Below are 17,348 nucleotides of genomic sequence, written 5' to 3' on the forward strand. Positions count from 1 at the left end.
TCTCATGGATCCTTCTGGCTCTCCCCAATTTCCTTCTTAAGCTCCTTCCTGTTAGCCTTATAATCTTCTAGATCTTGAACATTACCTAGCTCTCTGAACCTTTTATAAGCTTTTTTCTTCTTGACTAGATTCATTACAGCCTTTGTACATCACAGTTCCTGTACCCTACCATAACTTCCTTGTCTCATTGGAACACACCTATGCAGAACTCCACACAAACATCCCCTGAACATTTGCCACATTTCTTCTGTACTTTTTCCTGAGAACATCTGTTCCAATTTAAGCTTCCAATTTCCTGCCTGATAGCCTCATAATTCCCCTTGCTCCAATTGAACACTTCTAATTTGTCTGTTTCTATCTCTCTCCAATGCTATTGTAAAGGAGATAGAATTGTGATCACCATCTCCAAAATGCTCTCCCACTGAGATCTGACACCTGACCAGATTCAATACCCAATCCCAAATCAAGTACAGCCTCTCCTCCAGTAGGCTTATCTACATATTGTGTCAAGAAACTTTCCTGAACACACCTAACAAACTCCTCCATATCTAAATCCCTTGCTCTAGGGAGATGCCAACCTATATTTAGGAAATTAGAATTTCCCATCACGACAACTCTGTTATTATTACACCTTTTCAAGATATGTTTCCCTATCTGCTCCTTGATATTCCTGTTACTATTGGGCAACCTATATATAAAAAAACACCAAGTTACCGACCCCTTCCTGTTCCTAACCTCCACCCAGAGACTCCATAGACAATCCCTCCATGGCGTCCACCTTTTCTGCAGCCGTGACACTATCTCTGATCAACAGTGCCATACCCCCACCTCCTTTGCCTGCCCCCCCCCGTCCTTTCTGAAGCATCTAAAACCTGGAAAGTGAAGTAACCATCCCTGTCCCTGCGCCATCCAAGACTCTAATGGCCACCACATTATATCTCCAAGCTCCATGCTCTAAGCTAATTCGCTTTGTTCACAGCAGTCCTTGAGTTGTTACGTTTGTGCCCCCAACTCTGAGGGGCCGAAGGGTCCAAAGTAGCACTCTCCTTTTTGAGAATCGCAAGATCGCTATTAATTCAGGTCAGGAGACCCAGGAAATGAGAGAGACGTTTGGAATGTCCTGGCCCCTCAGCGATACAAAGCCACGGGAACGGCCATTGTCTCTTAGAGACAGAATTGTGTATTGAGTACTGTACTATTTATTTGAAGCCCTCAGGGAATGACCAAAAGTGGGCTGGTTGAGGGGTAGCATCCTTCCAACCTGATTGACATCTGAGACCCTGTGAGTCAGGATAAAAGAGGGTCTGCGGAACAGCCCCTTTAGACGCACCAGAAGAAACGCTAGAAATCCTGTAACAGCGTAATAGTGACAGCTGGTGGAAAGCCCACGTGCGTCCTTTTCCATTTGCCTCGGAATTGGTGGGCCTTACCACGGAAGAACGGCTTTAACTAAAACAAAGGAGAAATCAGCCGCAAAGACTCTCGAAGGATTGACATCATGAAAGGAATGGGCAAGTTTTAAACTCTCTCTCGACTCCAACCAAAGGCTGCAGCCTGCATGAACTTGAGTGACTTTTATATTTCCATCGGACAATACATTATCCCCTAGACAACGACAGAGCTATTTCTTAGTGATTATTATTATACCCGCACTTTTAGACTAGTATTGACGACGTATATTATCTGTATGTTTGCATTGATATTATTTTTGCGTATTTTTATCAATAAATACTGTTAAAAATAGTACCATCAGACTTCAACGGACCTCTCTATCTTTGCTGGTAAGTGACCCAGTTACGGGGTACGTAACAGCGTTAAAATAGACACATCTCAAACCTTCGATCTGAGCGCATCCCTTCTCTATCACCTGCCTATCCTCCCTCACACACTGTCTCCTGGCTTTCTGCATTTGTGAGCCAGCCACTTCTTCCCCAGTCTCTTCAGTTTGGTTCCCACCACCCATCAATTCTAGTTTAAACTCTTCCCAGCAGCCTCAGCAAACCTCCCTGCCAGGATATTGGTCCCCCTCAGAATCAAGTGCAACCCGTCCTTTTCGTACAGGTCACACCTGTCCCAAAAGAGGTCCCAGTGATCCAAAAATCTGAATCCTTGCTCCCTGCTCCAATCCCTCAGCCACACATTTATCCTCCACCTCATTCCATTCCTACTGTCACCATCGCGTGGCACAGGCAGTAATCCCGAGATTACTACCTCTGCAGTCCTGCTTTTCAACTTCCTTCCTAACTCCCTGCAGTGTGTTTTCAGGACCTCTTCCCTTTTCCTATCCATGTCATTGGTACCAATATGTACCATGATACATGGTACTCCCTCTCACTGCAGGATCTTGGACATGATCTGAAACATCCCAGACACTGGCACCTGGGAGGCAAACTACCATCCGAGTTTCTTTCCTGCGTTCACACAATCACCTGTCTGACCCCCTAACTATAGAGTCCCCCATCACTACTGCCTTCCTCTTCCTTTCCTTTCCCATAGGGCCAGACTCTGTGCCAGAGGCACGGCCACTGTTCCTTCCCCCAGGTAGGCCGGTGACCCCCCACAACAGTACTCAAATAGGAGTACTTATTGTCAAGGGGTACAGTCACAGGGGTGCTCTCTAGTACCCCTGACTCTTCCCCTTCCCCCTCCTGACTGTGACCCACTTCTCCTTCCTATTTCACACATTCGATATTTTTCTTTCCTGTACTAGTTTATTTGGTCAAGAATTTCTTTCTTTCTGAATTATAATTTTTAAATCAATGCAAGTTCCTATCATTTCAACTCAGTGCATTACTCCCGTTCAGCTATTTTTCCCCCAAATACACTTAAGGCTTAATATAATAAAGGAGAAAGGGGAACAAAGACATTCTTACCTTGGGAGGAACGTAATCAAATGGAGAACCTGAAGGCACTCGGCTACTATCACCCAGGTTAGCAGTTGCATACTGAAGGAGGTTCAGTTTCTGCAAAGAAAAAAATTGTTAAAATTATATGATTGCAAATATCAAATGCAAATTATGAGGACAATTTAGAAAAGTCAACAGGTGACTACAAGCTTTCAAGGGGTTACATAGGGTAGTTTTTATTTAATTCACTGTCGTGTGATATTATCACATCCTATTTTGATAGGTAAACTTGTTGCCCTCATTTCACCACTGCCACACTTCACCTATCATTCTACATGAACTATACACAGATGTAAGAATCCAAAATGAAAGCATTACTCATTCCCTCATTTCGTGCCACAGGTAGTAAGTTAATAACTTAGAGAAACTTCAGAATAGCGATAAGATGCAGCCTAAAAGGAACTTAATCAGAAGAGATCTAACAGTAACCGAGGTAAAAATTAGATGTACATCTTTTAAATGAGTATAATATAGAAACAAAATACTCCTTTGGCACCTTGGCTCAATTCTAAACTTCAAATAAGATGGAAAGGATAATGTTCCATATCTAAAAATTGCCAGTAAAATGAGAACTGAGAAACAGAATCAGACCATTCCCCCCCCCCCCCCCCCCCAATTAGAAGCACATTTTAGCTCCCTATGCATGAAGGAGGTTGAAGTATTTTACAGGACTCAAAGCAGTTCTGTCCAGTACAGTGATTGGATCTGCCATATGGGCTGTTTGGCTCAATAAGCGACTATTGCTAATAAGTTCAATGCTCCAGAAGTGAAGACAAAATCTGCAGGAGCATAGCATCTAGCCTCCACAATTATGTAGCTTTCTTCAATTCATTAATTTAGTTGCAGAGACCCAGGCTGTCCAAGCTGGACACTCCATTAGTGCCCAGCATTAACAAAAAGGTGAAAAGAAATGGCTGTTTTGAAAACCAAAATCTTTTACCAATTATTATTTTTTTAATAAAAAGAACAAAAATCCTCAAACAGCCTCAATCACGACAATGTGTTTAGCCTAACCCACCTCCTTCAAACTCCTTTTGCAGGCAACTCAACTTCATTCTGCCTCCTCGAGTATAATAATAACTAGATCAAAATCTTAGCTTAACATTGGCCCAACCTTCATGGCAAGTTTCTCCTTTGCTGACTTTAATCAAAATCTTAACCCCAATAACCATTTTTCCTTCAATGTAATTTTGATTACTTTAGATACAGGTGGCCCCCATTTTTTTTTTGAATGTTCGCTTGACAACATCTATTACGGAAGACTCTCATTAGTTACCCAACAGAAGTTTCACTAACAAAAGAGTTTTCACTTTTACTAGAAAAGGCAAGCCAAGCTCCTCCCCTGGAACTGCAGTCTAGCCGCCATTGCTTAAACAAGTGCCTGTGAGCATCTGTGCTTTATCTCGATTTAGTTTGTGCATCCATTAGCAAGATGAGTCCTAAGGTATTGGAAAAGCCTAGAAGAGCTTGTAAGGGTGTTACACTTAGCATAAAACTAGACATAACTAAGCGTTTTGATCATGGTGAACGAAGTAAGGACATTGTCCGCATGTTGAACCGTTCGTATTATCTATACGCAGAGAAATTCTGCTTGTAGCAAAGTGGTCTCTTTTAGTCAGCATCCAATAATGGATGAGATAGAAAGTCTATTGCTTGAGTGGATTGATGGGTGTACAAAGCGTGGTGTTCCGTTATCTTGTAACTTAAGTCAGTCAGAGAAATCATTGTCTTTTTAATAAGCTGAAACAAAGCACTGGACGATAGTGAAGAAGGTGTTGCGAAAGTGGAATTTAAAAGTAGTCATGGGTGGTTTGATCGGTTTCTGAGGCTAGGGCAGCTTCATAGCTTAAAGTTTACCGGACAGAGTGCTTCGGCTGATACTGAAGCTGCAGAAAAGTTCCCAGCAGAACTGAAGAAATTACAGAAGGTGGTTATTTGTAAAAGTGTTTAACTGTGACGAAACTGCAATTTATTGGAAAAAATTGCCGACACCCCAGTCTCCTGTACCTCCCACCAACCCAACCTCTGACGACTTAGCCTAACACACCATCAGTTTACTCGCTGTCTTCCCGATTCCGGTAAGTGAAGCTATACTGTACATACATTATTTCTACTTTATATAGGCTGTGTATTTTGATGCGTTATTTGGTATGATGTGGCAGCTTCATAGCTTCGAGGTTACTGGAGAGATTGCTTTCACTGAGACTGCTGCCGCTACGCTAGTAACGCTACGTAGCGAGATTTTTGCTACATTAGACGGTGCTGCAATGATTGCAGAAAAGTATTCCTACTTTATATGGGCTGTGCATTTATCATATCATTCCTGCTTTTACTATGTTACTGTTATTTTAGGTTCTATGTGTTACTTTGCATGATTTTGTAGGTTATTTTTTGGATCTGGGAACGCTCACAAATTTTTCCCATATTAATAAATGGAAATTGCTTCTTCACTTTATGACATTCTGGCTTATGAACCATTTCACAGGAACGTTCTACCTTCGGCTAGCGGCGAAAACCTGTATTCCTTTCACCAATATTTCCCAGCATAATCCACTAGTCTGTACAAAATACCCCCAAAATCCTTTACTTCCAAATTCTTGTCTCCCTTAACTTAGTTGTCTACTAAATAATACTTTGGTAAAACAATATCAAAGTTTCATTTTATTCTAGCTCTCTAACCTTCACTAAACTCATTTTCCTTTCCTGGCTTTCAGCATTTAATTCTCAACATTCCACGCACAATTCATTTCAGCTGCTTCAGTTTCCAAGATCTATCAAAATCCTATTTAAGCTTCTCCAAAAGTATTTATTAAAATCCCTCTAAGTTTTAGAAGCCATAATAAGTCCTTTGAAACTTTTGCTATTTTATTGTGCTTCTCAAAAGCACGCTACACAAAATACACACTTAGTCCTGCCATGCACGAGTCAGCATTTTGACTAGATTTGGACAGAAAAACAAATCATGACATTCCAAACAACTTTTAAGAACAATTAGATAAGAATCAGCTCATGACATCCAAGTATCTGGGTACAAGAGCTGTCAATGATTAATCAAACAGCAATAGGGAGAGCACAAATTAGTTATCAAAAAAGCAATGGCTTTCTGAGGGCAGGCACTGGATGAAGAGTCAATAGTTATTCTTCTGAGTAGAGTGAAAGAAGAAACAGTTTAAGTGTAGCTTATACAATGACATTTAATTATTTTTCAGGATTTCATGCTATGTAGCTTAAAATAAAAGCTTTAAATAGCAAAAAATTCTCCATTGCTGATTACACCTTAAGATAATTTAGAGGTGGTTTCAATGTACTTCTTTTTAAAAAAAGGCTAATATTTCAAATTTCCATTGAATAATCTGAATCTCAATCAGTTAATTGTTCTATACACTCTTGCCTTTAACAACTTTGAGCATCATGTACATACTTGCTTATACAATTCATTCTCTTCCACCAATTGCTGATTTTGCTCACACAACTCATTCATCTTCTGGATCTCTTCATCCTATCAGAATCAAAAATTTCAACATGGTAAACATTCAGTTTCAGTAATTCCACCATATACCTCTGCATGGTTTTCAGTTGTTCCCAAATATCTGACTGGAGGAGTTGTCAAGTCCAATCGATCAGTGAGTAAAATTGAGGTGGTTAAGGATATCGACCAAGATGAATGGTGTGTGCATTCAACAGAAAATGAAAAAAAACTTGTGGATGCTCCAAGTCTGAAGTAAAAACACAATGGTAGAGATACCCCAGCAGATTAGGCAGCTTTGATGAAGAGACTTCAATCCAAACCATTTAACTGCTTTGTTTCCCTGCAGATGTGACCCAATCTGCTGCAGTTTGCACCATTTTGTATGTATGTAATCAACAGAAGTTGCACTGCGGGATGTTGGGAGAGGGCTGGTAACAATGCACAGAAGACAATTTCCATGGAAAAGAAATAATTGGTGTCATTATAGTGTAGTGCTGTTGCAGATCAGGGTGTCAGACTTCAGTTCCAATGTCATCTGCAAGGAGTGTGTACATCCTCCACATTGAATGTGGAGGTTTTCTCCAGGTGCTCCGGTTACCTCCCATAGTCCAAAGATATACTGGTTAGGTTAACTTGTCATTGTAAATTGTCCTGCGATTAGGCTCTGATTAATCAGAGGTTGCAGGGCGGAGTAGCTCAAAGTGAGAGAAAGGCCTATTCTGCCCATTAACTCAATAATAAGATAATAATAAAACTGGAACATCGATTCAGACTTGAGTAACTTGATCCTATTTTAAAATGTGAAGCAGAATATACATACACCCAATTCCAAATGGTACAATAGAGGAGTAACACTTACCTGGAACTTAAGCCTCTCCAGAAGCTGGGCCTCTTGATCCTGAAGGGTACCCATTGTAACATTCGCATTTTGAGGCAATTGGCTAAGCAGGTAGAAGACCTGAGGAGTATATAGTTCATTAAATCACTAATAATTCAGTATTTAAAACTGTTACAGCAAGTCATGATTTTTATTCTATATCATGGTTATTTTTCATCATCCAAATATAGTTATTAATGAATGACATGCAACAATTTTATCGCGTTCTCATCTTGCTAAAAGGATTTTCAACTAAGAGCACAACAGGAAAAAAAATTGTTAAAGGAATATCAATACACACAAAGAAAATATTAACCTCTTTAAATAAGCCCAAAACTTGCAGGTGGAATTCTAGAGATGCACCACACCATGAATAAATTCCCACACAACTGTGTTTATAATTACTTTTGTGATGTTTACCTCACTTGGAATATTCCTGAGTGAAACATCTCATCATGCCACCTTGAGATCTTGAGTGAGTTAATAAAAATCAGCCTTTGCTCCAATTAATGCAGGTTTAACATTTTGCAGTCCTTCACGCTAGGACAATACACTTATCCTAGAAATTAGCCTTATTTGCTTACAGATCTTTTCTTAAAAAAATGAAGGGGCCATAGCTACACAGTATTTTTAGTATTGCCTCATCAACACCACATGTAAAATATCTGACTTTAATTCCATTAGCAACTCCCTAATATTTTGTTACAAATTCTGATCACGAGGCAATTGCTATTTGTAACTCTTATCCTTGAAAGGTTGTTCTTCAAATGGACTTCTTAAAAGTTGCCAAGATTCCACAGAAGAAATACTACTTTAAATATCTGTCTTCAAATGCACCATTAAGAAACTGCTTAGTACTACTTTGTTAACCAAGGTGATACAAGACAATACTCCAATGGGAAGTAGCAGCCAAGGCAAGCAATTTGTTGGATTTTTAAAATGGCAGTTTACCTTCTCCTGGTGTCGCTGCTCTTGATCCAGCAGCTGTTGCTGATGTTCAGTTTCCATTTCAGCTATGCGGTTTTGTTCTTCAATTAAATTGTTTTGCAGCTCCACACCATCAGCTTTCGTCTGGATCAGTACACTATTCATTTTACTGTACGACACTTTAGAAGCTACCAACTTCAAAATCAGAAAAAAAATGTTAGTCTTTATCTTCCGGAAGTCAAATAATTAACAGCACCAAAATCAGCAACATCTTTGTTCTATTTTGGTTATTTTATTCCTAGCATGAATGAAGAGTGTGTGAACTCTGACTTGGATTACCAAAATAGACAAACATCAGGAATATATTTCGATTTTCTTTTGGCCACTCTAACCTACTCACTATTAACACAGTACGAGATAGAAGTTCATTTCTATTGTTATTTGGGCATATTGTTGGGTTCTCGCAATTTGAGAGGTGAGGTCATGAGATATCACTAACAGAATCAGATTTATTATTACTGGCATGCGTTGTGAAATTTGTTAACTTAGCAACAGCCGTTCAATGCAATACGTAATATAGAAGAAAAATAGTACCAAAAAAATATATACATTAAAAAAGTGAGGTGGTGTTCATGGGTTCAATGCCCATTTAGGAATCGGATGGCAAAGGGCAAGAAGTTGTTCCTGAATTGCTGAGTGTTTGCCTTCAGGCTTCTGTACCTCTTGCCTGATGGTAACAGTGAGGAAAGGGCATGTCCTGGCTGCTGGAGGTCCGTAATAATGGACGCTGCTTTTCTGAGATACCGCTCCTTGAAGATATACTGGGTACTTTGTAGGCTAGTATCCAAGATGGAGCTGACTAAATTTACAACCCTCTGCAGCAGCCTCCCCATACCTGACAGTTTTTGTGTATTGACATATAAAGTCTCTTCAAACTCCTAATAGTCACTGTCTTGCCTTCTTTATAGCTGCATCAATATGTTGAGCCCAGGTTAGGTCCTCAGATCTTGCCATCCAGGAACTTGAAAGTGCTCACTCTCACCACTTCGGATCCCTCTACAAGAATTGGTACGTGTTTCTTCATCTTACCCCTCCTGAAATCCACAATCAGCTCTTTCGTCTTACTGATGTTGAGTGCAAGGTTGTTGCTGTGACACCACTCCACGATTTGGCTTATCTCACTCCTGTATGCCCTTGTCTTCATCTGAGATTCTACCAACAATGGTTGTATCATCAGCAAATTTATAGATGGTATTTGAGCTAAGCCTAGCCACACACCCAAGATACACCAGTGTTGATCGCCAGCTAGGAGGAGATGTTATCACCAATCAACACAGATTGTGGTCTTCCGGTTAGGAAGACGACAATCTAATTGCAGAGGGAGGTACAGAGATCCAGGTTCTGTAACTTCTCAATCAGAATTGTGGGATGGTATTAAACGCTTAACTATAGTCGATGAACAACATCCCAACATAGGTGTTTGTTTTGTCGTGGTTGTCTAAGGCCATGTGAAGAGCTATTAGGATTGCATCTGCCGTTGACCTATTGTGGTGATAGCAAATTGGAATGGGTACAAAATTATATACCTGATTAACACAAGACCATACATACTGAGGAACCAACTGACAAAAAGGCGACAAATGCACAATCAAAAAAGCTGAGTTTCATAGCGCCCCAGTTAAGTATGCAGCTGGAAGAGTGGAAAGTTAGGAGAAGGCAATGATAATTGCAATGTCTGCTGGGGGAAAATGTACTCATGACACCCAAGTAAGTCAATTTGCTTTGAAAATCTCTAGCATTTCAGTCTTGGAAAGAGACTCAAGCAGGAGTTCACATTTTCAAATGAAAGACCTAACAGATTTGGGCACCGTACATTTTATTCTCCCTTATCCTTTCATTTCTGATGTAATGCCTATTACATATAACCAATAATGCACTGTGGCTTAATAGCAGCTTCAGCTTGGTCACTCCTTACCTCTTTCATCAGCCACTTTAATCCACACTTTGCTTCCATTATTGTGGTAATTGAATCCCATCGATGCTTAAGCCTCTCTTCATTGTCTGCATCCATCAACTTTTGTTGGAGATCAGCAATTTGAGCACTCCTAAAATAGCAAGGCAAATGAGAATTTGCTGACTTTTTAACAATCCAAGTAAGTAACTTGAAACTCCATTATTGATTATTGGGTTGATTGATCATTGGCTTGTTAGATCCATTGTGAATTAAAATGCAGACACCATCAACCAGCAAAGTTTGGCCTCACTATGTAGTCTTCCTACTTCTTTTCCCCTCATTCAATCAAAGCTACAAAGATCAAAATTCCCACAATAAACATAGCACTAGAGGATATGAAATTGTTATACATGTACCACAGCTCTGAGGGGCCGAAGGAGCGGGAGCAGCCCCCTCCTTCCAGAGAATCGCAAGATCGCTATTAATTCGGGTCTCGGAAGTGAGAGACAATGCCACAGTTTTGGCCATTGTTCTTAGAGGCACCCGTGTGACGTGCATGTCCCTGCTACGTGACAGCTACCATGGATATGGACACCCTCGGGCAATGTGGGGGTGGAGATTGCATCACCCTACTTTGATGGACATCTACAACTCTGCAAGTAAAGATAAAAGCGGACTGCAGGAGGCAGTACCCCAGCAATGCACCAGAAGGACACCCTGGCTCAGTGCTCCCGTGGCTGGAAGCCACTCGATGCCACGTGCGCTCCTAACTCCTTTGCCTGGGGAGCGGGTGGCTGATAATACCGAGAAGGACTTCGAACTAACAACGGGGAAAACAAAGTTCCCCTGATTTTACGGAGTGGCTTCATAAAGACCCGGGCAAGTTTTTTTTCGTTTTTCACCGATCCCTCTAAAACACGTGAAACCCAGCGATTCCCCGAAAGGCTAAAGTCTGCAGACTTCTGAATGACTTTTATATTTCCAACGGACAAAAATATTATCCCCTAGACAACAGCCGAGATTACTTCTTAATGATAATTATTACTATACCCGTGCTTTAGATTGAGTATTGGTGACGAGCATTATCTGAATGTTTGTATTAACCTTACTTTTGTGCCCCTTTATAAATAAAAACTTTTGAAAATAGTGACATCAGACTTCAATGGACCTCTCTATCTTTGCTGGTAAGTTATCCAGTTACGGGATACGTAACAAAATAAATTAGGAAGGTCAAAAAAGTGAAGGGAGGAAGATCTCACTTAAACTTCAATGTAAATGGGGACAGGATTGCTAATTCCACATTCTATTAACAGAAGCTTTAGCAAAAAAAATAGCACCAATAGACTACAGGTGGTATGCAAACAATGACTAGCCTACCAATAAGGAATCATATTTAGCAGTGGAGAACCAGAGAGTGCATTTACTACAGTTTATGATCAGATTCATTTCCCGTTCTGGGAGCTGCCTGTGTCGGGATTGCAAGTTTTGGTTTACGGTGTAGATCTCCAACTACATTCCAGAGCCATTTTGGTTTAGAGGAGTTAATTGATCTTGGTAAATTACTCTTTGTACAGGAAAATTTTGTACATGGAAATTTGGGGAAGATGAGCATCAAGAGTTAGCACCACTGGCATACGTTATGGAATTTGTTAACTTGACAGCAGCAGTACAATGCGATACATAATATAGAAAGAAAAATACAACAGGAGTTGATTCTGGCCATTACAACCTCTCAAAGTATTACTTCACTGAGATGAACCCCTAGGTTTATCTTGCTGTGGACTGTCATTTTAAGAGAGTGCCTGAGTGACTTCAGCCACTGGCTTTCTTTGCCCTTGTTTGATTCTTACAGGGGGAGGGGGAGGGGGAGGGGGAGAGGGTGTGGCAGAACTATTTAACTTTGCAGCTTGTTTTGATTTAAGGACACTCACTCACACACAGTCAGTCGCAGATGGAGTTGGACAATAGAGGAAACCAGTGACAAAGGGGGTCACTAGTTGGAACTTGAGTGCCCACAAGGGGGGGGGTTGAGCATCGACCCAGCACATCGATAAGTGGCTATCACGTTGTGTGATTGGGGCAACTTTGTGGAATGTACCTATGTGTTAACCTTTGCCTTGGTGTTAGTTCCCTTTGAAGATCATTCCCCTGTGATAAGCTACTATTGGTGATAATTTGTAAGTGGATTTGGAACGATGATGGATAAAACCTACGGCAATTGTTATCCTGTTTTACCACCGTGGAACCTGTGGTATACAACACAAATGCCTTCTCTCAACATTCACCTTGGATTTCAAATCTCTCACATCATTTAAGCTGTGGATGAACTGAACTTTCATACCTTATCATCTCAAGATTTTAAGCCTGGTGCCCCCCCGCCACCGAGCTCAATAGCTTGGGAGTTATATTTACACATATGTATGTTCATAACACCTAACTTTTGATTATTCTCATTTAAGTTGCTATATTAAGTAGATACTCATAAAGGTAGTGATTTTAACGTCAAAACCAGACTCCAGGTGTGGTCTATTGCTGCTGGCTCATTTAAACCGTATGGGTACATAACACTCACAAAGATGAGAGTGCTACTGGATGATGGTCATTAACGCAGGTCACATTACTCTTCTTGGGAGAACAGTATCAAGAAAATAAGCAATGGCAAGGGATTCAATGGGCCAAATGCACTCATGCTTTGTATGAAAATATGAGAAAAATCTTGATCTGCCACAGATCAGATCCTAATTAAAAGCTATTCCCAAGCTGATGCCAAATTAAACTTGTTCCAGCCAAAGCTCATCGCTGAATATCTTTAAATGCTAAAATCTTAACATAAACTCAGTACCATTTTTAGAATTATCACTGATGACACCAAATGGTATTCAGACCTCCAGAGCATTCACTGCAGACAGGTTTTTAACTCAAATGACACACTGATCATAATTCTTCAGATTTGTTCATGGCCTAACAATTGTAGATACAATTCTGTTCTTACCAATAGGTGGTACTCTATAATAACATGGCAAAGAAATAAAATAAAAGGCAGTGAATGGGACACTCATAATATTACATTATATGAATTAAGAAAAATAGGAAATAAAATTAAGGATTGCTGTTATTTTTCTCCGTCTTGTAACACATCAAATATAGGCACTTTAGGCAGGAATGGAGGATAAGCATATTTTTATTAAGATCATAAGATACTGGAGCAGAATTAGGCTGATCCATTTTCTCTCTCACCCCAGTCTCTCACCTTTTTCCCCACATCCCTCCATGCCGATTAATTAAGAATCTATCAACCTCTTCCTTAAATATACATAGACTTGGCCTCCACAGTTGCCCTTGGCAACAAATTCCACAGATTCACCACTCTCTGGTTAATGAAATTCCTCAACTTCATTGTATAAGGCCACCCCTCTCTTCTGAGGCTGTGTCTTCTGTTCCTAGCCTCTCTCACCATAAGATACACCCTCTCCACATCCACTCTATCAAGGCCTTTCATCATTCGATAGGTTTCAATTGGGTCACCCCACATTCTTCTGAATACAGATACGGAGAAAAAAAGCACTTCCTATGACAAGCCATTTAATCCTGGCGTCATTTTCATTAAACTCCTTAGAACCCTCTAGTTTCAGCACATCTTTTCCTAGATAAGGGGCCCAAAGTTGTTTACAATACTCCAAGTGAGTCCTCACCAGTGCTTTATAAAGTCTCAGTATGACATCCTTGCCTTTATGTTCTAGTCCTCTTGAAATGACTGCTGACATCACTTTTGATTTTCTCACCACAGACTCAATCTGCAAGTTAACCTTTAGGAAATCCTGCACAAGGGTTCGCATGTCCCTTTGCATCTCAGATTTTCTCATTTAGAAAACAGTCAACCCCTTCATTTCTTTTACCAAAGTGCATGACCATACATTTCTTGATGCTGTATTCCACCTGCCACTTCTTTACTCAATCTCCTAATCTGTCCAAGTCCTCCTATAGCCACGCTACTTCCTCAATACTACCTGTCCTCCCATCCACCCATCTTCATACCAACTGCAAACTTAGAAACAAAGCCAGTCAATTCCATCATCCATATCATTGACCTATAGTGTAAAAGGAAATGGTCTCAACACAAACTGCTGCAGAATACCAGTCACTGGCAGCCAACTAGAAAGGAATCCCTTTATTCCCACTCTTTACTTCCTGCCAATCAGCCATTGTTTTATCCATTGCAGAATCTTTCCTGTAATACCACAAACTCACAATTTGTTAAGCAGCCTCATGCTGGCACTTCTGAAAATCCAAGTACATAACATGAACCAATTCTCCTTTGTCTATCCTGCTTGTTATTTCTTCAAAGAATTCCAACAGATTTGTCAGACAAGATTTTCCCTTGAGGAAACCATGCTGAATACAGCCTCCATCATGTGCTTCCAAGTACCCCAAGATTATACAGTTCATCTTATTACTGTGGAGTTTATATAATTTAATCTCCTGCTAGATAGTGGCAATTACTTTCAAAATATATTTGCAAAACTTACAGGAAAATGTAGTTTAGATCTGGAAGATAGCAATAGTGTAACAGTGGTGTCAATGGTACCAGTCTAGTATTTTAATATGCTTCTACCAAGTACCTGAGTTCTATTTCTGTTTCCACATTTTCAATTTGCTTCTTTAAAGATGGATCCTGTTCTGTGTTTTTCATCAACTCAGTTAGTGTAAAAGTTCGCCTCTACATAAAAAGAAAGCATACTTAAACTGGAGAAAGACACTAGTACAAATTCTACTTAAACAGGAAATTGTTTGATCATTTAGAATAGGCATATAAATGGAAGAAATCAAACTGGGGAAAATGTGGAAATGTGATTTAACAGAAATTGCTTCAAAAACACAATCAAATCATCCTGCAAGCAGCTAGATTCATGGGATTGGCTGGCATTTGCAGAAACTTGCAAAAAAAATTAAAGCGTAACCACAATAGAAATTTGATAACAATGAGCTGATGGAATCAAAAGAGCTAGATATTTTCAAAGGGGTAAGAACTTGCAGCATCATCAATGAAATTAATTTTAATGAATTAAAATATTATGTAGAAGAGATTTGAATACAACCAAAAATAAATACCATTCCAAAAAGATCGCCACTTATTGCAGTACAAGCTTAACGTGCTGAAGATCTTTCATACCTTTTACAATTTTGGTCACAGAAATCAAACTAGACAATCTTTCAAGCTCCTTTGGTTTTATGGCCTATACATACCCTAAGTTTTGGTGGTGGATGATGGGCCTCTTTCTTTTCTTTGAGAAAGGCAAGCTCCTGTGCCAAAACTTTCCGATCATCTAGTAAAGTGTTCAAGTGATGACGAGCTTCCTCTATACTTACAAGTACCTCCAGTTCATTGACCAGCCAATTCTACAAAATAAAAGATTTTGTAGCACACAATTCATTTGAGTGTGAAGATACGGAGTTATTGAAGCAATGTACATTTGGTGTAATGATCAGCAAATGAGGATATTTTATAAAATGCTATGTATATTAGCAAGTAGAGTCAACCTGAAATTGTCAGACTTTTAGAAATGCAATCATAATATGATAAAATGTAATATTAAAATTACAAATGATTTACTTAAACATGAAACTGAGGCCATTAAATACAAGTAAAAAAAATTCTAAAGGTATGAAATGTGCGTTGGATTTGATAGATTGTGAAACTTCAGTAAAACAGCAAGATGGATAGACAGGCAATTACTGATGTTTATAAAATTAAAACATAATTCTAGTTGGCTGTAGGGGTTGGTGTTGGGGCCACATCTTTTCATGTTATAATTCAATGACTTGAATGACATGAATGAGGGTTTGTGGCCAATTTTGCGATTCATACGAAGATGGGCAGAGTGGGGAGGGGCAGGTAGTGCGGAAGCAGGGAGGCTGCAGAAAGACAGATTAGGAAAATGGGCAAAGAAGTGGCGGATGGTATACAGTGTAGGATCATGCACTTTGGTGGAAGGAATAAAGATATAAACTATTTTCTAATTTAGGCAAAAATTCAGAAATCAGAGTTGCAAAGGCACTGGGACTGTACACATTGGGAGCTTAGAAAAATAGTGGTGGTGGTGGTGGGGGTGACATCTCATTGAAACCTGTCAAACATTGAAAGGCATGGATTGTGGATGTGGAGAGGATGTTTTCTCTAGTGGGCGAGTCCAGGACCAAAGAGCACAGCCTTCAAATAGAAGGATGCCCCTTTAGAACAGAAGAGGAGAAATTTCTTTAGTCAAAGGGTTGTGAATTTGTGGAATTCACTGTCAGAGATGGCTGTGGAGGAAAAGTCATTGGGTATATTTAAAGCAGAGGTTGATAGGTTCTCGATTAGTCAGGGTGTCAAATGTTACAGGGAGAAGACAGGAGAGCAGGGCTGAAAGGGATAATAGATCAGCCATGATGGAATGGTGGTGCAGACTCAATGGGCTGCGAGACCTAATTCTGCTCCTGTGTCCTATGGCTTATGGTCTTATACTTAAGAAATATATCCTTTCATACACAAGAGCCATCAGGGAAAGCAGCACTCATAGCAAACCAGTGTTTATGGCAGTATCAGATCAAACAAAGGTTACTGTCAAAATGAGTAGCCAATTACAGGATTGGTAAACTTCAATTCAGGAAGGCGACCAAAAACTTGGAAAAGAAAGATGATTAGAAGTAATCTAGTGAGAAACAAAAGTTTACTGCAGAAAAAGGAAACAGAAGAAAGACTAGGTAGTAAAAGTAAATACAAGGCCCTTACAGATCATGAGAAATAATAAGGAAAGATAGATGAAGGATATGCTGCCTGTTTTTAAAGATGACACAAATCATCCAGATAGTAGAAAGAAATTAGCATTATGGGGATGGTGGGGGGGGGGGGGGTAAAAGGAGGAAAAATTAATGAATCCAACAGTTGATTAATTCCAATTACCCGCTGATCTTTTTTGGAAGAGGGTGTTATTGAGCATACTCTGGTATCTTCCAAAATTCATTGGATTGTAAAGTAGTTCCATATGTGGAAATTTGTAAATGTAACTCCATTATTTGAGAATGAAAACAGGGTTCTACAGTTACTTGGCCTGGAGGCAGCAGTGAAAGAAAATTGTAGAAGTAAAAAAACCCAATATACTTAGGCAAGGTCAGAATTGTTCGACAAATGCGTTAGATTTGGAGGTTATTACCAACAGGAAAAAGGGAGAAAAAAAC

The 17,348-nt window shown here is 39.8% G+C and overlaps 1 protein-coding gene across 3 annotated transcripts in view; it reads right to left on the bottom strand.

Annotated features, from left to right (window-relative positions):
• The window catches only part of kif4 (kinesin family member 4), a 62,903-nt gene that overhangs the window by 14,284 nt on the left and 31,271 nt on the right, over positions 1 to 17,348 (bottom strand). For all 3 annotated transcript variants that reach the window (XM_059977041.1, XM_059977042.1, XM_059977040.1), the window contains exons 21-27: positions 15,378 to 15,530; positions 14,753 to 14,850; positions 10,155 to 10,284; positions 8,204 to 8,374; positions 7,235 to 7,333; positions 6,328 to 6,405; positions 2,874 to 2,963 (exon numbers count right to left, since the gene is read on the bottom strand). In XM_059977041.1, the coding sequence (XP_059833024.1) occupies positions 2,874 to 2,963; positions 6,328 to 6,405; positions 7,235 to 7,333; positions 8,204 to 8,374; positions 10,155 to 10,284; positions 14,753 to 14,850; positions 15,378 to 15,530 (819 nt within the window). The remainder of the gene's footprint in view (positions 1 to 2,873; positions 2,964 to 6,327; positions 6,406 to 7,234; positions 7,334 to 8,203; positions 8,375 to 10,154; positions 10,285 to 14,752; positions 14,851 to 15,377; positions 15,531 to 17,348) is intronic.

The sequence above is a fragment of the Hypanus sabinus genome, chromosome 8 (genome assembly GCF_030144855.1).
Source record: "Hypanus sabinus isolate sHypSab1 chromosome 8, sHypSab1.hap1, whole genome shotgun sequence".
Taxonomy (NCBI): Eukaryota; Metazoa; Chordata; class Chondrichthyes; order Myliobatiformes; family Dasyatidae; genus Hypanus; species Hypanus sabinus.